The sequence below is a fragment of the Saccopteryx leptura genome, chromosome 2 (genome assembly GCF_036850995.1).
Source record: "Saccopteryx leptura isolate mSacLep1 chromosome 2, mSacLep1_pri_phased_curated, whole genome shotgun sequence".
NCBI classification, from domain to species: domain Eukaryota; kingdom Metazoa; phylum Chordata; class Mammalia; order Chiroptera; family Emballonuridae; genus Saccopteryx; species Saccopteryx leptura.
Window position 1 is genome coordinate 265,253,143 of NC_089504.1, and position 21,598 is coordinate 265,274,740.

The 21,598-nt window shown below is 44.6% G+C and overlaps 1 protein-coding gene across 1 annotated transcript in view; it reads left to right on the forward strand.

The window, feature by feature from the left end:
* NPL (N-acetylneuraminate pyruvate lyase) overlaps nucleotides 1–21,598 on the forward strand; it is a 182,937-nt gene that overhangs the window by 155,028 nt on the left and 6,311 nt on the right. Inside the window, exons 3-10 of the mRNA XM_066361698.1 lie at nucleotides 6,610–6,683; nucleotides 8,307–8,394; nucleotides 10,835–10,892; nucleotides 12,671–12,746; nucleotides 14,341–14,433; nucleotides 15,538–15,686; nucleotides 15,814–15,860; nucleotides 18,531–18,615. Of these exons, the coding sequence (XP_066217795.1) occupies nucleotides 6,610–6,683; nucleotides 8,307–8,394; nucleotides 10,835–10,892; nucleotides 12,671–12,746; nucleotides 14,341–14,433; nucleotides 15,538–15,686; nucleotides 15,814–15,860; nucleotides 18,531–18,615 (670 nt within the window). The remainder of the gene's footprint in view (nucleotides 1–6,609; nucleotides 6,684–8,306; nucleotides 8,395–10,834; nucleotides 10,893–12,670; nucleotides 12,747–14,340; nucleotides 14,434–15,537; nucleotides 15,687–15,813; nucleotides 15,861–18,530; nucleotides 18,616–21,598) is intronic.

Sequence of the window (21,598 nt, forward strand, 5' to 3'; positions counted from 1 at the left end):
TATCGTAGTTATCCCCATTAAGTAAGAATGGATAAAATAACTGCGACTCCAGCTTATCCTCCACACTGGAGCTCAGGGAGCTTCCTTGTAAACAGATGTAATCATGTCACCGTCCCCTTTAAGAATCTCCATGGAGTCTAAGCCTTACAATTTATTTTATGATTCATGGACCATTTGGTCTAACATCACATAGGAACTTGCAGGAAATTCAGAATTTCAGGCCCTACTACATCCCAGTGAATTGGGACCTGCATTATAACAGTGATTCTAGTTGCTTCTTTAGCACATTGAGGTCTGAGATGAACTGGTCCAAAGGTGAAAGCCTAGACCTTCTGGGATGACATAGGAAGTCCTGTGTGATCTTTCCATTCTGCTCCATTTCCATTTCCCCAAGCACCTCATACCCTTCCTTCCTCCGTCCCTTTCCACACCGTCTTCCTCTGCCTGTTTCTATCCTTGCCTTTCTCTGCTCCACTTGAATACTTCTTTTCATTTATCAAAACCATCGTTTGGTGATTCTTTCCCCTTTTCCCTAAAAAGAGTTTGAGGATCCTTCCCCTGTGATCCCACAAGACCCTGTGCATACTTTTTCACATGACATCAGAATTATTTGTTTATTATAAGCATTGCAGTAACTGTTTGTTACATGCCTGTCTCTCCAGAAGGTTTCGAGTGGCTTAACCTTATTCAATAGGTATTTCTCGAGTATCAGGCAACACACAAGGACTGAGCAGGTGTCTTAGTTATCTTTGCATCTTCAGCATCTACACTGTGTGGTAAATTTTGTTATTGAGTGAACATACTACAGGGACAAGGAATGCTGATGGTCAAGGAAAAGGAGGAAAGGAAACTAACACTGATTGGCTAAACACTGTGTCATTCACCACGCTGGGCATTTTAATGTACGTGTTCCAGTTGAATCTTCACAGCGACTCTGACAGAGCTATTATCCCTATTTTTGCAATGAATGAAACCAAGATCTTAAAGATCTTGCCCCCCCCCACCCTCTGCCACATAGCTGGAAAGAAAAATCTTTCTCTACCCAGCCCAACCCCTGACTAATTCTACACTAGAGTACAAGACGTTTGCTTTCCTTAGTTGTTTCAAGAAGTCACTTTTTCCTTCGGTCAGGCACAGTCATTAGAACAGAAAGTCCATTTCAGACTGACCATGATGTCAAGAAAAAGGTTGTGTTTTTCTCTCGAATGCCCTTGAGTTCACCGTGGGAATCTTCATCACATTCTCTAGTGAAACAAAACGCCTTACCCCAGTCAGAAAGGGCCTGGCCGCCCATCCGGCTGGCCGGGGTTGTAAAAAAATTCTGTCTTTTTAACTGTGCCTGGGAGCCCACGTGACCCAGGTGCCCTTAGCACACTCTCATGAGGTGGGGTAGTCGTTAGCCCTGTGTGCTCTCTACCAAAGGAGCTTCTATGTAACCAGGTAGTTATTCTGCCAAAAGCACACATGGCTTCCATCTGATCTCAGTTGCTGCAAGATATAGGTGAAAGGCAAAATAAAATTGGAAAGTCTGATTTTCTGATATGCATGTCAGATCATGCCCATATGAAAAGAGCCCGTCCTGTTGATTCCGTATTCTCAAAGTGAAAGTCTTCCACTGTGAATCGTGTACCAAGAGAGGAAATAAATATTAAGAGGGATTTTTCTCTGAAAAACACTTAAGGAAAATCCTATTGTCCTTAGACCATAAGAGAAGAAATATAGTCTACATGTGGTTTCACAGTTCACCCACTCAGGGCCTTGATTTGTGGTTAAAAATAATTGATTAAAGGTCCCTCCTCTTAGAGAGTTTGGAGGTAAACTACATGTCTGAGAATAGAGCCTTAGCTAAATAAATTGTATCCATTTATACAGTGAAATGTTGTATAGCCAGTATAGTAACTGAATATCTAAAGATGTAGGAACATAGTCACTTTGGAATGTTGTGGAAAAGTATTACAATAATGTACATTATACTATATTTATTTAAGAAAATACTATTTTGTGTATTTGTGAATAGAAAAATATCAAACTAATAAGAATAATCATCTCCAGGGAGATCCCGAGTGGTTTTTTTTTCCTTTTCCTTTCTTACTGTGTGTACTTTCTAGAATAAATTGTATAGCTTCTGTAATATGGAAAAAAGTTAAATACTTTTATTTCAAATATAATTATGGACCCACGGGAACTGAAATGAAGATACTGTATTGAATTGGAGCTAAGAATAAGAGTGACTGCAGTAAGCATGGGGTTTGGTTCTGGGCCAGTGTCCCCTGAGGTGGCCAATGGTTAGATGTGTTCAGGGGGCTCTAGGAGGCGGAGAAGGTGCAGTAAAAAGCCAGTCTGGCTTTTTCAAGTGACCTGACTGGTGCCACCTCTCACTTCCGTGAGCACCAATCCCAGATCAGCCATTGAGGAAAAGAATAATTAATTTTCATTGTTTTGTTCCCTCCAGTCACTTCCTGGTAACTGACATAGTACCTGCGGCGATGAACTTGAACACATACACGAGGTAGTAGAGTGGGTGGGAAAACAGGGCAGGGAGCCAGGTCCCCAGAGAGAGTTATCATCCTGACACCACCCCAGCCCTGCTCTTTGGGTGCCTTTGTGACAGCTCTGTGTGATTTCACTCAGCTCACCTGTGACTGGGGCCACTGAGCATCTCTGCCAAGGGCCGAGGACTCGCACCTGTGGTCAGGCAGGGATCTGACATCCCTGAGGTGACCTGGGGCTTCTGAGACTCCGTAGGGGACAGCCACTGTGCTTCCCAGCCAGTTGGTGCTGTGCGTAAATGTAGGCCTGGCCTTGTTAGATCTTCCTACTTTTCAAATAAAATCTTTTTATTTTACCATGAAAAGAAATTTTAACATCAGGAAAGTCAACAAAGACATGTGGGGGCCATTCCTTTTTAACCTCTGACCTCTCTAAGGGTATTAGGAGTTCCAAAAGGCCTTAAGTCTAAGGACACTGTGGGTGACTCTGTCTGCCACTGCCCCAGAAATTCCATTAGTGTCACTCCTGTAGCCTTAGAAGCATTTTATAAGAAGCAGCAAACCTCCTTGGAGGGATAGATAATCTATCGCCCATTGGCAACCCAAACCTGAATAAAATTGCTGTAGCTTGTCAATCATGAAGGCTTAAAGGAGTGGGGAAGGAGGTGGGGGACAAGTGTAGATGCAGATACTGTCCACTGAAGCCATAAAATAGCGTGGAGTTCACTGAGGGAAGAGAACTTGCCTAGATCTGCCTGACAGAGCAGTCAGCTCCTTAGAAAGGGGGGGGGGGGGGGGGCGGCGCCACAACAGGGCCAGCAAACAGCAGCTTTCAAAAATGTGGGAGGGAAGGGGGATCATAAGGTTTCATCCTGTTTATTATTCCAGGCCCACCCCCTCCCTGAAGTCTCTTTCCTGGACTCCTTATTTTGAATAGTGTCTCTTCTGACCTCTCCACACATAATTTTTAGCTCATAGCCTTCACCATGTTTTCCTCCATATTTTAGTTCTTTATATACGTGACCTCCTTCACTCAGTTCATGCAGCAGTGAAACTTCAAACCATTGTGCGAGTGTGAGGACAAGCAGCTTTTAGGTCAGAGCACGGGTATTTCATTATCATTGAAAGTCCCCACATCACAGTTCCTGTACCCAGCTTTTGCTGAGCATCTATGCTGAGCCTGGTGCAGACTAGGAATTGCAACATATAAAAGGCACAGTCCATGCCTTCAGGAAGTTCTCGCTGAAGCCTAGAGGCTGGACATGAATAATGAATGTTCATAATGAAAGAGTTGTTAACTTGGCTGAGGGTCGTTGAGGAATAACAACAGCAGTCATGATTGAGCATTTAATTGGAGCCAGAAATGGTACTGAGCACTTGCCCCGGCCTGGCCAGTCAAGGCCCCTTTGAGGGGGCGGGGTTGGATCTCTGCTGAGTTTAGGAGTCTGATTGAGGAATACACACATGCACCCTAACAGACTGAGTAGGGCAGTTCCTCTGTAAGGATTTCAGAAAATGTAAACAATCTCTCCAGATCCCTTTCCCAAATGAGAAAGCGTTAGATTAAACCAAGGAGTGCACCATGCCTACCAGGCGTGGGCCATCCAGAGCTCTGCAGGCTTCTTGGTGAAAAAGACAGGGCCTCTGTCAGTGTCTTTGAGGACGTGGGTGGGGCTGGAGAGGTGTTAACGCTTCAGTGAAAGTGTCTGGAAGCCAGAAGCCAGGAGCCACCTTTGAATCTGTAACTCCAACACAGGCTCTTGCTCAGTGGGGTTCTTTTGCTCTGACTCAGAAGTCTCCTGGCCCACTGGAGCTGTTGGTTGGTTGTTTGCATGAGTAGATGGACGCCCTTGGTCAAAGCCAAGGTTAGCATCACACAAACAAAGCCCCTGCTGATTGTCCTTGTGTCTCAGAGCTTATCCCAAGTGGGGGGCGAGCTGATGGAAGCAGCAAGGTGCTGACGTATGGTGAAGATGGGGTTCCAAGTGGTCAGAAATGCCCAAGGAGCAGAGACATTTCAAGAAGCTGAGCGGGTCAAGGTGACCTCAATGAGGGTCCTCAGATGGACTGACCAGGCAGCTAATGCCCCAATCTTATCTTTAAGAGCAACCTAAATTCATACTGTAATGCATTCAGGGAGCCTCCCTGCTCAGCAAATCTGAGAGGTTGGGATTTTGCATTTGGGTAAGTGGGGCAGGAAGGGTTCAGATAATGATACCTGTACATGAGCCATTCTGGAGGGCTTCTGCTCACCTGGAGGCCTTTTACTTACATTAATGCACACCTGTTTGCAGGGGCCAGTTCAGACCGGTTGTCATTTGCATATTGTGGGCCGTGATTGACTTGGAATTCCTTGTTTTGGTCTCTGTTATTCCCATTTCCTTTGACAGTACCCTTTGATGTCTTTGTTTCCTATATGCACCAGATCTTTAGTTTTGTTTTTTTAGGGAATAGAATAAGCAAATAAGAAACGAGTGTTTATAAGGTTAAAATTAAATTAGGATCCTCCAGCCCCACTGACAGAAATGCAAATGGAAGCCAACTATTACTTTGTGTTCTTGGCAACATAAGCATGGATTCCACAGCTTTTCACGCAGAACTGGCCCCACAATTTTCCTTTGTGTTTTCACTCTCCATCCCAGTCCTCTCCACCTGGATTTTAATTGAGAACAGGTGGCTTTATATAGTTTGTGTTTGAGTCAGTTTCTGGATTTTAAAATCAATATGATTTTGGAGAAGCGCCCATCTGCTTCTTCATCTCTCCCCTTCTCCTTCCTCTCTGTCTCTCTCTTCCCCTCCCGCAGCCAAGGCTCCATTGGAGCAGAGATGGCCCAGGCACTGGGGATGGCTCCTTGGCCTCTGCCTCAGGCGCTAGAGTGGCTCTGGTCGCAACAGAGCGATGCCCCGGAGGGGCAGAGCATCGCCCCCTGGTGGGCAGAGCGTCGCCCCCTGGTGGGCGTGCTGGGTGGATCCCGGTCGGGCGCATGCGGGAGTCTGTCTGACTGTCTCTCCCCGTTTCCAGCTTCAGAAAAATACAAAAAAAAAAAATCAATATGATTTTTAGGACAAGAGCCTTTCAAGATCCATACTGTGCAAAGTGCATGCGGATAGCATAGGGATCTTGTTACAATGCAAATTCCGACTGGCTAGGGCTGTGCAGGGCCTGGGACCCTGCATTTCTAACAGGACCCCCCGCCCAGGTGTTGTTATCTGCAGACCACACTTTGAGAGACAAAGTGTCAGCAAAATTCTTTCCCCACTGTTAATCCTCTCTGACTTAAAACTAGCAAATACAGATGGGGTTAAGCCTTCATTTGTTGTCACAAAATTAAATGCTAAAATGTTTAATCATTAAGACTGAATTTTCCTATTTTATAAGTGTAAGAAATGATTGTCTTGCCAATAGAAAGTGTTCTTGTTTAACCATGCCCTCATCACTCGTCCCAAAAAGAACAAAAGATGATTCAGTAACTTCTTTTTAAAAATTACTTGGGATAGTTTTTAGTTTTGAAATGTAAAGCCTTTGTTTATTAATAGTGTTTTGCTCACATAAGTGAGAAACGTGGCAGTGCAGAGAAATTGTAAGGTATTTTTCCCCGCCGAGAAGGAAGGAAGAGGGCTCAGAGCCACAAATTGTGGAATAATAAAAGGCTTTATTGAGTACAGAGTGCGCATCCCACCCGGCAAGGTTCCCTGGCCCTGAGGTAAGATGGAGGCTAGGGAAGTCACAAGGATTAAACCGCGTGGGAGATATTTAAAGGGGTCCCTCTAGGGAAGTCGAGCTAACATGACGTGGTGAAATCCCACTGGCTGGTAGACGGTCGCTTTTTTCCAAACGGTTCCTGTGAAGCCTCCTTTGGCGCGCTTGGTTGTGGGCGGTCCTAGCCAAAGTTCGCGGGTCTGAGTTCCCCACGTGACCATCCCCCATTATCCACCGACCTTACAGAAATCACTGAATTCAAGAGGGAAAACAATGTGTATAATTTAGAGGAGGCTAAGAATTTTACAAACTAACTAGGTGGATTTTAAAAATTAACAACAAAGAGCAGGTTATAGACTTGGGGACTGACCTAAAAAACTAGTCTAAAAGAACTAAATATGCACTTTTTTTCTTTTTTAGAGAAATCAACTTTTCAGTAATTGGTCAGTATGTGGATTATCTTGTGAAAAAACAGGGAGTGAAGAATATTTTTGGTAAGTCATCTCTAGAGATTTTTCTACATAACTCTAGCTCAGTCCTTCGAAAGCAACTCTTACCTGGTTATCGTGTTGTAGGTTATGACTAAACCTGGCTAAGCTATGTCAAATGTGTGAATTTGTAGACTTACCAATTTTAGACCTAGAAAGCACCTTAAGAGATTATCTAATTTGGTGGTATGCCTTCAAAACCGATAAGGTATTATTTTTATCCCCGTTTGAAAAAGAAAATTTATGGTTTAGTAATGTTATTTAGGTTGCCCAAGTCTATTCAGCCAAGAAGAGTTAGAGGAACAACAGAACCCAGGCTTCTCTCTCTGAAGAATGAATGGGTTTATTCTCTCTTCACCCAGACCTTTCCTGTTGTATGTGTAAGAAAAGACTCTGAATGCCGCGCATAAAGGAATCACAAGTCTAACAGTTACATTTATTTATTCATGGATCCTAGAAATTTAAAAAAAGAAAAGAAACCAGACCTGGAACATTTTCAGCCTGACAACTACACTTACATGCAACTGTGCTGCCCCTTGAGTTGCATTCTAGGCTTTAGTCCCTTGGATTGCTTGTCATTCTAAGGACACCACACCTTAGCCTCGAGCTACTGCTCTACCAACAGGGTCCCCTTCAGAGGCACCAAGGTCATCATCAGAGCAGATAAAAATTTTTGTGAAAAGGTGACCAGGCCACATGTCACAACCAAAACCTGATTACAGTACCGCTCAGGGTCCCCCTACAGCTCCAAGCCATGGTGGGAAGACAGATTCTTTCTCCTCAGAGGGCTCGAGGGAGCATACTTGAAGTGTTTAAAGACCTCAAAGAGTGATAAAAAACACTCTTTTCTACTCCCCCTCGCCTCCCACCCTCCTCCTCTGACCTAAGGGAATATTCAGTGGTTGGAGACCCAAAGTGCCGCCATATGCATTATTAGGTCCAGTGATGTATCCTCGTGCCATTCACAATACATTTTTCTGTGACCCATTAAGAGATGACTTTAGTAGAAGGGAAAGTTTTGGAATCGTCAAGATCTGGATTCAAACTTGGATTAGTTACTGATTCAGAACCTCTTGTTTCCATCTGTAAATGAGAAGAATTATTTGTACTTTGCAGGGCTGTTGTAAGAAGAAGTAAATATATGAGTGCTTGCTATAAGAAATATTAATATCCCGGTGCTTGCTTATGAATTATTTTTTTAAAAATAAGTTGTCCTAGAGTTCTCCCATGCCAAACCACAGGCAGAGGTCATGACCACCCGGACCTCCCAGTACTGGATGGTGTCGATTTTCCTGCCATTCAAGCCCAGATGTCGAACTGTGTTGGAGATTTGCCTAAAACATGGGCAGTTATCATTGTCTTTGTTCTCTGACCCTGATAACAATGACAGATTTGTAATAATAAGTCAGGATTAAGCTTCCTGCTATTTTGACAAGATGAAGATGGAAAAAATACCGAGTCTGAGGTGAAAATGGAAATGTGGCATTTCCTTCTTCCAATTCTACCCTCTCGTGTTTCTCTGCATCAGTTCCTTTGCGCGGGGACTTCTGACCCTGCACTCCCAGCGTTGGCATTGGATGACTGAAAGGTATTGGTTGGTCCCACTGACTGACTTTTTGTTTGGAACAGTGAATGGCACAACAGGAGAAGGCCTGTCCCTGAGCGTCTCAGAGCGCCGCCGGGTCGCAGAGGAGTGGGTGACAAAAGGCAAGAACAAGTGAGTGCCTCCTCAGGATAGAAACACTCGTCTGCCGGAGCTGTACTGAGTGCTGCTCTTCCCCGATGACAGGCCCCCCCTGCCTTCTGGTCACAAGTCGGGCTCGAGGTCAACTGGTGGAAACATGAGCAGGGACCCGAGGGTCCTAGCACTTCGATGAGAAGCGGGGAGAGGAGTGCCTGGCTCTTCGAGATGTCGCCCTGAAGCTGGAACCTGCCTCTCCTCTACCCACCAATCCGCCCTCTTGGGTTACCTGGCCTTGGGCTGGGGGGAGGGGAGGGGAGGTGCTGGTGACCCACTCCGCTGGGCTCCTGGCTCTTCTGCTGAGAAATTCCTGCTCCGCCCCTTCTGGGGCCGGGTGCCTGATGCCTCTGCCGGCCTGCTTCCTTCTTCCAGATCTTCTCCGAGCACTGATCGCATGCCCTCAGGAGGCTTCCTCTTTGTCGTGGTGAAATCCTTGCCCCACTGAACTTCACTATGATGATATATGTTTGTTATAACTCTCAATTCACATCGTGGTGAAACAAACAGGACAGTGTCAGTTCGCTGAGCACATTCAGTTCACCAAGTTCTATTCATTGTCTACTATGTCGTGTGTTGTGCACCGTGCCAGCACCAGGGATATAAAACAGGACCTCTGCCCTCAGGTGGCTTACCACCCAATGGAGATGTCAGATCATGAAAACTAACACTCTGATCCTCCTGATAAATAATAAACAGGGACCAGAGGAGGGAGGGACTCATGTTGCTGCAGGTGGAAGCAAAGATTGGCCGTAAATCCCAAGGGAGCCTGGGGCAGAGGTTGGCAGTGTGAAGCCGTGACCCTTAAAGGGCACGAGGGCACCCTGAGTGCTCTGAGCTTATGTGCCAGCCTTGAGGATAGGTCTGCATAAGCTGTCAGCTAATTTCAGGCAGATCCGGGGCCCCAAAAGAAGAGAGACCATGGGCAGAATAAAAGAAGAGGAAGACTAGGGATGAACATTAGGAAAAGCACCAGATGCAGGAATCCTGAGGTGGACAGAGACAGACAGTCCTCAGAGCGAGGAGGGAGGTGAGGAGTGAATCCTGCCACTGAAGGAAGGATGGTTTCGGAAAGTGTCCATATCACATGGTAATTAAAGGCAGGACTGAAGAGCCAGGCTGCCTGAGTTTGGGGCTTCTCACCAACTCCATGAATTTAGACAAGCCCGCGCTTGTCTTAACCAGCCTGAACTTCATCTATAAAATAGGAGTGAAGGTAGTCCCCATCTTTTTTTTTTTTTTTTTTTTCTGAAGCTGGAAACGGAGAGAGACAGACAGACTCCCGCATGCGCCCGACCGGGATCCACCCGGCACGCCCACCAGGGGCTATGCTCTGCCCACCAGGGGGCGATGCTCTGCCCCTCTGGGGCGTCGCTCTGCCACGACCAGAGCCACTCTAGCGCCTGGGGCAGAGGCCAAGGAGCCATCCCCAGCGCCTGGGCCATCTCTGCTCCATTGGAGCCTTGGCTGCGGGAGGGGAAGAGAGAGACAGAGAGGAAGGAGGGGGTGGGGGTGGAGAAGCAAATGGGCGCTTCTCCTGTGTGCCCTGGCCGGGAATCGAACCCGGGTCCCCCGCACGCCAGGCCGACGCTCTACTGCTGAGCCAACCGGCCAGGGCCGGTAGTCCCCATCTTATAAGGCGGTGGGGAGGATGCGGAACAGTGCCTGACACAGACTACTATCACATGAGAATTCACCCTAGTTATTTGCAGGAGACGCTGTGTTTGTTATGGCATTTGTTGCGGTAATTGTTAGATGCTGTGAACGTTAGCAGGTGGAGGGCTGAGCAGGACCCTGGGATTGACACGGAGGAAGTGACCGATGACCTCCGTGAGAGCAGAACCAGCGGGTTTTAGCAGGAGCAGGCAGCGGTGGTGGAGGAAGGGGGTGGACCTGAGGAGGTAGGGGCGGGGCATAGCTCATCCTCAGGAAGCATTCCTGGTGAAGGAAGGAGAGATGGAACAGCAGATTAGGGAGGAGGAAGGGCGGCTTCATTTTCTTCACGTGGGGAAGTCTTGAGCATGTTTCTATGCCAAGGGAGAAGAGATGAAAGAGAATGGAGAATTGATGCCTTGGATGGAGGTCTTGGTGGGAGGCAGGTCGGGTTGGGGGAGAGGGTTTGAAAAAAAAAAACAAAAGCAGGTAGAGTAACTTTGGAAGACAGCCAAGAAGCCGTGCAGAAAGCATAGATGGTGACGCAGCTGAGTGCAGAGAAGGAGTGAGGGAGTCTATGTGTGAAAGCAGCTTCACCTTTGGTGTTGAGGAAGCGAAGGCATCTTCCCAGAGTAGGGATGTAGTCGTGAGATTGAGATATGAATCAGATATTAGCTAACTGCCAAACCAGCACGAACTAAGATAGCGTAGCCCTTCTGTATTGTCATAAGCTCCAAGTGATGCCACCGTGCTTTCTCTTTTGCAGGCTGGATCAGGTAGTAATTCATGTGGGAGCTCTGAGCTTGAAGGACTCACAAGAACTGGTAGGTATGTAGGTCCATCTGGGAGAGACCACTCAAAGGCCTCCATTTTTATGCTGAAGTTAAAATCAATATCATTTTTGCCATATATTGGATGCTGCACCAGAGAATAAAAGGCATGGGAACCCAGGGAGTTCGCCATCTAGAAGCAGGCACAGGGCCCCAGAGAGAATGGCCCAAGGTCATAAGTGCTGTAGCAGCAGTTTGAATAGGAGACGGAGGCCCCTCTTCCTCTGAGCAAAGTCAGGATGGGTATAGAGGTAGCTAAAAGTTTGCAGGAAGAAGCACACTGTGAGCTCTACTCTTTTCTTTAGGAAGTGAAAAGGCGAAGCCATCTGCTGGGCAGAGAGGAGATAGAAAATGGGGTTCAGCCATGATGAGTAGTAAAAATTGAGACTTGCTGCCTAAAGAGTGGGAGAGAGAACTGAAACACAACAGATCACCCCATCCATGTTCATAGTAGCACTATTTACAATAGTCAAGAGGTGGAAGCTGCCCAGATGCTCATCTACAGATGAATGGATAGACGAAAGAGGGTGCATACGCACAGAGGACTATTACTACCTTAAACAGGAAGGAAACCCATCCTGTCATGCTACAATATGGATGAACCTCTTAGAGGGCAGTATGTTAAATGAAATAAACCAGCCACGTGGTTAGGGGGAACTGCAATATGTGGTTTTTAATGTGGTTTTTGTCCATTTTCTGACACAGAGTTTCTAACACCCTTGGGACTTCCTGTGATGAGAGCAATAAAGGTGTCTCTTTATCAGTAATGAAGTAACTTTGTAAAGCACCTAAGGATGGGGGCTGGTTGCCAAGACAACCAACCAAGTGAATAATGGATTAGAGCAGTGGTCCCCAAACTATGGCCCGCAGGCTGCATGCGGCCCCCTGAGGCCATTTATCCGGCCCCTGCTGCACTTCCGAAGGGGCACCTCTTTCGTTGGTGGTCAGTGAGAGGAGCATAGTTCCCATTGAAATACTGGTCAGTTTGTTGATTTAAATTTACTTGTTCTTTATTTTAAATGTTGCATTTGTTCCCGTTTTGTTTTTTCACTTTAAAATAAGATATGTGCAGTGTGCATAAGGATTTGTTCATAGTTTTTTTTTACAGTCCGGCCCTCCAGCGTTCTGAGGGACAGTGAAAAAGTTTGTGTGTAAAAAGTTTGGGGACCCCTGACTTAGAGGGAAGGGGCTGGAGGTTGAATTACTCATCAATGGCCGATGACTTCATTGTGATATGAAATGACGCCTCTGTCAAAATTCAAAAGGGGGGATTTCAGAGTGTTTCCAGCTGGGTGAACAGATGGAGACTTGGGGAGAGGGTGCACACGCGTGCCTTCCGCAGGGCGCAGAAGCTGCGCACCGTCTTCCCGTGCCTCTCCCTGTGCATCTGCTGTTCCCAAGTTGTATCCTTTATAAGAAACTGGTGATCCAATAAGGAAAATGTTCTTCTGAGTTCTGTGAATCCCTCTAGCAAATTAATCAACCTAAGGAGGGGGCCGTGAGAGCCTCTAATCTATAGCCGGTGCTTGTGAAGCCGGCACTGGTGAGGACCTGGCCTTGTGACTGGCATCTGAAGTCGGTGGGGGGAGTAGAGGATGAGCTCTCCACCTGTGAAACCTGATTCCGTGCCCAGGTGGACAGTTTCTGAGTTGAGTTAAATTGTATAACACCCAGCTTGTGTCAGAGAATTGCTTGTTGGTTTGGGAAAACTCTCACACTTACACACGTCAGAATTGTGACCAGATCCTAATGACGGTCATCTTCTTTTAAAGGCCAAACATGCAGCAGAAATAGGAGCTGATGCCATCGCTGTCATTGCACCTTTCTTTTTCAAGCCAAGAAACAAAGGTAATTAGGTCTGAATGCAGAACACCTCACGTGGTTCACTTCTTCTTGCCTTCATTCACAAAGGTTATAGTCAACTCGTGAGAGTCAAGTTTTATGAACTGGAGGCGTGATTTGCAATGCTACAGCCATTCTCCAGAATATTTGGCCTCCCTGGATCCGTAAAAGACTTCATCAAAGGATTTCTGGTCCTTTGCCAAGTAATCTTATTGGGTCATCCACCAAGCCCCAGGTCAACTTATAGCTGCCTTTGTTTGGGTCAGGTGTCCACTCCTTGTTGAATGAATTGTGCAGTGTCAGAGTCACGTGGCAAAGCCTGGGACCATAGTTCTCAAAGAAAAGGAATGCTGTGCATGTTGAGGCTACATGTTCTGGGCAAGGTTGAGTAAGCGATGAACTTGAAAAGAGATTTCACAGAAGCATCTATTGTCTTCCAGATTCCAGAATATCAAGGCATTGTTTTCTCTTCCTCCACACTCTGTGAAAACTACTTGTGGTTTCCCAGTATACTGAGTCCTTTTAATCCTTTTGATTAGCAACAAAAGAGATACACATTTTAAAAGGGTTAAAAACAGACAAGATGTTTTTTGCATGCATGATTAAATATATCCATAATTAACTGTATAATAGGTTGAAATTATTGTGAAATAACACCTATGATTGGTAGAAAATAGCTGTTAGTATAGATAAGTAATTTAAATACTGCTCTTTTGGGAATTTAAAATGAACATTTGAAAAGGTTTGTTTTTGTTGGGGGTTTTTTTCCCCACAAAGCTTTAAAATTTTTTTACATAAATCCTTTTTCCAAAAGACAGACAAGGGAAAAAGAATAAAATATATGTTATAATTTTGTCGAAAGTATTAATCAGACAGACCTACATCATCACAGCATTCAGGTGAAGAGCGTTAAGATTCTCTCTCCCACTTTCCCGTGGCGTTGGAAGCAGTTCTGCTGGATAAATTATTTACTATCTGCGGTAATGTCGCCGTTGAAGCATTCATTGGATGATGTAGGAAGTCCCAAACCCTCAGTAAATAGAGTGAGCTCTCTTCTGATGTACCTCGATTTCCCCCCAAGAGGGAAAACTAGCGAACTCGGGTTGAATTACTGTGGGATGTGCGACTACTCTTGTAACTTCCCTCTTTGAGCAGATGGTGCTTATCTTTATGTTGTAGAATTTCCTGTTAGAACTTTATTTTTCTGGTCCGAATGCAAAGTCTTTGTTGTTCACTGACTCCACTTAGCCCCTCTGGGGTAAGAGGACAAGAGTCCCACCTGATGGACTTTTGAGTTTTGTCAGAGTATTTCATGAGCTTCTCTTAATAGATGGAAAGGTTCGCAGCAGTTTTTTTATAGTACTTTAGAATGGCAGGGAAGCGTTCATCTTATGTAGACCTTCCTACAGAAAGGAAAATAAAACTTCGAATGAAGTGAGTTGCAAAGACCTTGCAATATGCAATCTCAGGGATGGTAAGAGGGGCCAAGAATTGTCGGCTTCTGAAAAGAATGGCTGCATTTCATTAGCTGGTTCAACTACCAGGGAGAGCCAGCGTTCTACACGTGTTCATATCTTGACTTTTCCTGTTGTTCTTTCAGATGACCTCATTAATTTCCTAAAGGAGGTGGCAGCTGCTGCCCCGGAACTGCCATTTTATTACTATCACATCCCCGCATTGACGGGGGTAAAGAGTAAGTACTGCCCCTTCCACGTTTCTTTCTCTCCCCCTCCCACATCTTACCTCATTGCACAGAGCAACCCCACTCCTTCCCACCCACCCCATGTGTAAATGCACAACACTGTCGACTAGACAGTTCCAATGGCTCCGAAATAGATCACTCATCAAAGTTAAGTCAGCCCTTATCAGTCATTGACACCACCTTACAAGGGAAGTTAAGTAAGAAAGAGGAATAGACTCCTGGGCACTTCCGGTGGACACCATGTCTATCACACACGCCCCTCCTTCTTATACAGGAAGACACAGCTTAGAAGCCCGACTAGGAAAGGACTGTGTCTACCTCGTACCTACTGTATTCTCAGTGCCTGACACCTAGGAAGGTACGCTGACCTTTTCTCACTTTTCTACTAGCTTTTCTTTTATTATTACTACACTTTTCCAGGAAGAAGAAATGAGACTTTTTAGGAGATTATTTTTTAAAATCCCATTCCTTTCCTAACTTTCTTAAAAATAAAAATAGAAGTTGTGCTCTCTAAATATCAATTGATAGTCTTCAAGGAACAGAAGACTTGAGCTTTAATTTTTTTTTTAAGTGAGAGGAGGGGAAATAGTGAGATAGATTCCCGCATGCACCTCTACTGGGATCCATCAGGCAACCCCTATCTGGGGCTGATACTCGAGTCTACCAAGCTGTTTCTAGCACCTGAGGCTGACAAGCTTGAACAAACCTAGCTATTCTCTGTGCCCAGAGCCAATGCTTGAACCAATCGAGCCACTGACTTGTGGGAGAGGAAGAAGGAGAGAAGGGGGAGAGGGAAGGGGTAAAGAAGCAGATGGTCACTTTTGTTGTGTGCCTTGACTGGGAATTGAACCCAGGACAACCATATGCTAGGCCAATGCTCTATCCACTGAGAAAACTGGCCAGAGCTGGGGCTATAATTTGACAAATACATAGGACCTGCTAGGCGAGGGCAGGTGGTCATGTCCAACCTGTGGTCAGTAAAGGCTGAGAATATAGCTCCTGGTAACTCAATGTAGATGTGTGGGGGCCTGGGGGATGTTATTTGATGTTTTCCAGAGGTGTGCAGATTAATGAGGCACTCGTTGTTCTGAGCAGTTCGTGCCGAGGAGTTGTTGGATGGGATTCAGGAGAAGATCCCCAGCTTCCAAGGGCTGAAGTTTAGTGACACAGATCTCTTAGACTTCGGGCAGTGTGTTGATCAGAATCGCCAGCAACAGTTTGCTTTCCTTTTCGGGGTGGATGAGGTAAGACAACCCTTGGCATCTCCCACGGGTTAGTGTCCCTCCCAAACAATTTCTGGTGCTGCTTATATAGTAGCATTGCCTCTCACTTTTTCATAAGAGTGAATACTCTTTATCTGTTTCTGCTTAGCAACTGCTGAGTGCTCTGGTGATGGGCGCAACTGGAGCAGTGGGCAGGTAAGCAGGGCTCATTTTCCCAGTGGCTATAAATGTATAAATGGAAAGTCCCCCCACAGAGACGTTCATCTCCTCGGTAGTCATACTTCCTGCACATACACCTTTCCTATAGAAGTTGCCTTTCTTCCCCACAATCTTTCAGTGAGAGGGAATTCAGTAGGTCGTAGCAACTCAGTCATTGTCACTAGAAGCCTCCGTTGGCAGTTATAGGTGAGGCGCGTGAGCTCTGTGCGGGCACAGAATTTCTTGGTCGGAAATTATTTGGTTATAAATACCAGACACACATTCAGACTAGCTTATGCAAACGAAGGTTTTACTATAAAATACCAGGAAATGACATAAAACTCAAGATGAGGAAGTGTAGCCAGGCCTAAGGGAAGGTGAGAAGCCGGCACTACAACGCTCTCAGCAGCCAAGGCGGCTCGTTCCCCATCTGTGGTCCCTTGGAGACGCTCACCTCTGCATCTCTCTACACACTCTTCATTTCCCCTTCCTTCTTTCTCTCTAGATGGGCTTTCTCAGCTTCTGCCCACACGTGGTCAACTGTGGCTGCCCAAAGGTGGCAGCTCAGGATATCACTAGATAAAGTGTCCACTAAGGTCCTATCAGCTGCAGCCAAGAAGTCAGTCATGTGGTCCAATGCCTAGTTAGCAGGCAATTCGATTAGCATGCCCACTGCACGTGCTAACCTATTCATTAGAACTGTGCCTGCGAGCAGATTGATTGAAATATTTATACTGACTGAAAGTGCATTTCTTCTCTGCAGGAAAAGTACAGGGGAAGCAAAATAATATTTATAACATGTCTTGGTGAGCATAGTTTTGATGAAGAGTAATTGAGTTATAAATACATAGTCCTAATGGCTTGTTCACAAGCCAGGAAGGCCTATATCATTCATTGTCACTGCAGGGCCATTTCTACCAAAGCAACCTGAATGCCTGCATCTGCCTGTGGAACTTTTTTTACCCTGGAAATTGTGACTTTCTTGACTCTTTGTTTTTTGGCCTCAATACTAGACTTTTTTTTTTTTTTTTTTTTGCATTTTTCTGAAGCTGGAAACAGGGAGAGACAGTCAGACAGACTCCCGCATGCGCCCGACCGGGATCCACCCGGCAAGCCCACCATGGGGCGACACTCTGCCCACCAGGGGGCGATGCTCTGCCCATCCTGGGCGTCGCCATGTTGCGACCAGAGCCACTCCAGCGCCTGGGGCAGAGGCCACAGGGCCATCCCCAGCGCCTGGCCCATCTTTGCTCCAATGGAGCCTCGGCTGCGGGAGGGGAAGAGAGAGACAGAGAGGAAGGCGTGGCGGAGGGGTGGAGAAGCAAATGGGCGCTTCTCCTGTGTGCCCTGGCCGGGAATCGAACCCTGGTCCTCCGCACGCTAGGCCGACGCTCTACCGCTGAGCCAACCGGCCAGGGCTCTAATACTAGACATTTTGATTCTATCAACATCATTTATAAGCAGAGTACATTTGGTTAGATTTCATGTCTTCTTAATTAGAATCGCGTCCCTCTCTAACTGAACACACACCTAAGACCTCTGTGATTTGAATGTAGTGTTCTGAAACTGCTCAGACATTCGTGTACATATTGGGACATGGGATTGTTTCACACCCACAAGTGACTTTTTTCATATATATATATATTTTTTAAATTATTATTATTTTTTTTACTTTACTCTCAGACGATAATATGAACTTCATGTTCTTGGAACCCCTTGCTGTTGATGTCTACATGCATGAAGAACATTCTATTCTTGGTACCATCAAGATAAGCATGTTTTCTGTTACTGATTTACAATACAAGAAGTCACCAATCAATAGGGAAACATTCTAGTTACAACTTCTTATAACCTATCTTCCTGGTTTCTCTAAGATTTTAGTGATTCGTCCAAGATATTTGTCTATATTGCTCAAGTTATAGTCTTTTCTTTTTAAGTCCACAAAACCATTTTTCCAGACCAAATAACTTTTCTTTTTGTTGAATGGTAACAGAGGGCAGCCTGCCATGGTGGAAACTTTGTGATAACTCCATCACTGTTCTTGATCCATAGTGTCCCCACAGTGACACAGAAACCAGGCCCACCTTGCGGGGTTTGAGAGAATGAGACCTGACTTATGTCAAGCACCTAGAATATAACAGGCACGTAATTATTATTTTCTAGATACCAGCCTCTAGGTAATATATAAGTGGTCAAGGAATTAGGTAATTTGTTGGGATTTGCCTGTTATTGTGATGCCCCCTTCACTCGCTTCCTCAGCGTAAGGCTTTTTAGGACTCACCCCGATACTACATTGTACCCACAGTTCTTATCTAGCTCTGTGTTCTGTGTGCCCTAGGGCAGGGGCTGGCCTCAGCGGCTCCTTGCTAAATACCTTCATCTCTCATTATTTCTTCTTCTTTCTAATTTTATCCTTTCCCCACTTTTCTTTATTTTCTTTATTCACTCGGGTGTCCTCGGCCTCCTCTTGGCACTGCCGAGCAATGCTGGGAAACTCACAGCTGAAGACACCTGACCCTCTGCTAGGTTAGGGCCTACATATAGAGTTCCTAGAAGATCAGAGTATTTATGCCCTGTAAGCAGCAGAGGGGTTTGAAGATCTGGACCTTTCCCACTAGGTCATTGTTTCTATACTATATAATGTTTTGTTTTGTTTTGTTTTTCCAGTACCTATAATTACCTGGGAAAAAAGACAAACCAGATGTTGGAGGCCTTTGAACGGAAGGACTTCTCTTCAGCCCTCAATTATCAGGTTAACTTTCTCTTCCTTTCACATAAATCACAGCCTTTCTTCCTTCGCTCTTGAGAACTCTTAGTCCCTCTCACTCCACCCTACCTGCCCTCATGAAAATCGCCTTACTGCCTCTTTCTTTTCCTTCTGTTTCTTACTTTCTTCTTGTTTAAAATCAAACCTGTCCCCATTGTCAGTGTTTCCACATGTGTAATAAGGTGATCAACTTTTTTATAATGAAAAGGACAAAAATAAATTGAAGAAAACAATATTATAAATAAAAGAAACATTTTATTCATTGCAACAATAATACACTATAATATGATAAATGCATAATAAAAACATTTGTAATATTTTCTATTGTAATTGTGCTTACATGCCTATTAATTTTAATTATAATTGTAAGAAAAAAGTACTCATTTATATACTGATCCTTGACAAATCATCATGTCAGTGACAGATACATGACATAACACACAACAGATTGACTCTGCATTGATCGAATACAGACATTTACAGATTAGTGTTACAATATCAAAAAGGATGACATGTAGGAGGACACTTTTCAAGGGAGGACGGAACTTACAAAAGAAGGACTGTCTTCCCTAAAGGAGGACAATTGGTCACCTTAAATCAGGACAGGCCCCATACAGGAGTGACTCCTCCCTGTTCCTCCCAGCAATGATTGTATTTTTGTGACTGTAAAATAGTAGCAATTGACATGTGAGCAAATGGCCCCTTGCCCTCCCCTTGAGGATGTCACAACCAAGTCACTAGAAGCTGTGAAGCTAGCGACCTAACATGGGGAGACTTCTTTCAAAGTCAGAGCAGATCAGCCTTCTTCACCTTGGAAATGTGCTGAGGATGGAAAACATCCACCCGGCAGGAAGCAGGAGCCACTGGCTTTGAAACAGGAAGAGAAGTGCAGTGGGGGCTCATGTGCGACAGGGAGGAGCCCAGGGAAATGGCTGCCGTGGGTGTTACAGGGAGGACGGACTCGCTGTCCAGGGAACAAAGAGCTGTGCTGAGCAGAACTGATCTCGCCAGCTGGGCAGTGTGTGTGCTTCGAGTGAGTGGAAGGAGATGGGAGGAAATAGGGTAAGCACAAGAAAAAGAGCACAGGGATGTTCAGGATAATGAATGTGCCCAAGAGGAGTAGCTCAGGAAACTACCTTATTTCCTCAGGTATAAGACACACCCTGAAAAATTTGGGGCCTAAAAACTGGGTGCATCTTATACAGTGGTTGTAGATTTTTTTTTTACTTGCATTTCCCGCTTTTTTGTGAGGATGAGGAGTTATATGAATTTTATGATGAATAAAACTTGAGTTCAATAACTTCATGTAATTTTTTTTTTTCAAATTTTGGACCCAAAATTAAGGTATGTCTTATACATGGGAGCATCTTATACATGGGGAAATACGGTAAGTGGGAATGAAAGGCATAGCCAGATCAGACCAGGTGACCTGTCCTGGAGCCTACCTGATTCTGCCTCCTATGTAAAGTTTAAATAGTTTATTTAAATATTGACTTTTGTTCAGCCCCAGACCAGGTGGAGCTAAGAGCAAGAACAGGATAAAGACCCAGGAGGCTATACAAACTAAATTAAACATGGGCACTACTTAGATTTAAATTACGTTAAACAGTCTGAATTGTGTGGTCTCTGCCATCTCTTTGCATTCCTGGCTTTCTTTTTCCTTAGTTTCCCAAGAAAAAAGTTAGTTCTGAAAATCCCAATCTGCTCTGAGCTGAAAGACAGGGAAAGCGTAGGGTAGAGTGACTTGTGAAACAGCTAGGATATGGACTCTTTATGGCTGCTTCTTGTTGGCTGATCCGGTGTCCACCCCCACCCCTTAGTCCCACTCAAATAAATTGTCCTGCTCAAAACAGTACTGGTGAGGAAGTTAGTTCTCCGCATACTCTGTTCCGACTTACAGAAGGAAGGGGGCGAGTGCCACTCATTGACTCCTGTGTGTTTAGGACACGGCTGGGCTGAGTGTGTGATGTAATAAAGCTGGTCTCTGCCCTGAAGCAGTCTGTAGTCTCTGTAGTTGAGGGAAGAGTCAGTCAAGTAACAAATTAGGGCAAACCTTAGTCATTCTCATGGACTTAAATACCATTTCTTCTGCTTACATAAGTGAAATGACACATATACAAAGATGATCCTTATGGCATTGTTTATAATAGCCAAAGATGGAAACTGCCCAAATCTCCATCTCTAAGGAAATGGTTAAATGCATTGTGAATTATACAGTCAAATTATATATAGTACACTAAAAAGATGAGATAGTTTTACATGTACAGATCTAGAAAGATCTCCATGATATATTAAATTTTTTAAAAAGCAGCAAAGTACAGACTCGTGAATATGATGTGCTGTAGTTTGGGAATAAAGGGCAAAAATATACATATATTTTTGTAAGGCTCTGGATATAAAAATTGTATTCTGCATTGAATTTTTATTAACTAGTGAACAATTGATTAAACCAATGTAAAAGTAAAAATGTTGAAAATGCATCTCTTAATGAGATGGATGGGAGTCTTTTTTTATAAATTAGTTCATGAAATCATGGATGAATATTACTTAATGCTAAGATGAATTGAAGTTCAGAATCGACACTAGTTCTGGTTTTTGTTTTTAGAGAAGTAAGTGCTATAAAACCGTGCTTATAGAAATTACTAGCTTCTCGGCTGTTTGGCTAAGATCAAATGTAGTATATAAATTACTAGAAAAGAATGGAAGAGATTTTCTTACAGCAGTGCCACTCAATTCTTTTTGAGTCATGTGCCAAAACTCAGGATGCTTTAAATGTAATAATTTAGTGATTTTCAGCTGACAACTTGAGTAGCAACTATTGAAAGCACTATTGAAAGCAAGAAAACTGAAAATGTCTGATTTTTTTAGAGGACTTGCTGTCCATTAGTTAGAGAAATCACTCTATCACCTTCTCTGTCAGTACCAATACCAGTGTTTTGATTTGCTCCATTATGTGCTTCTCAGACAT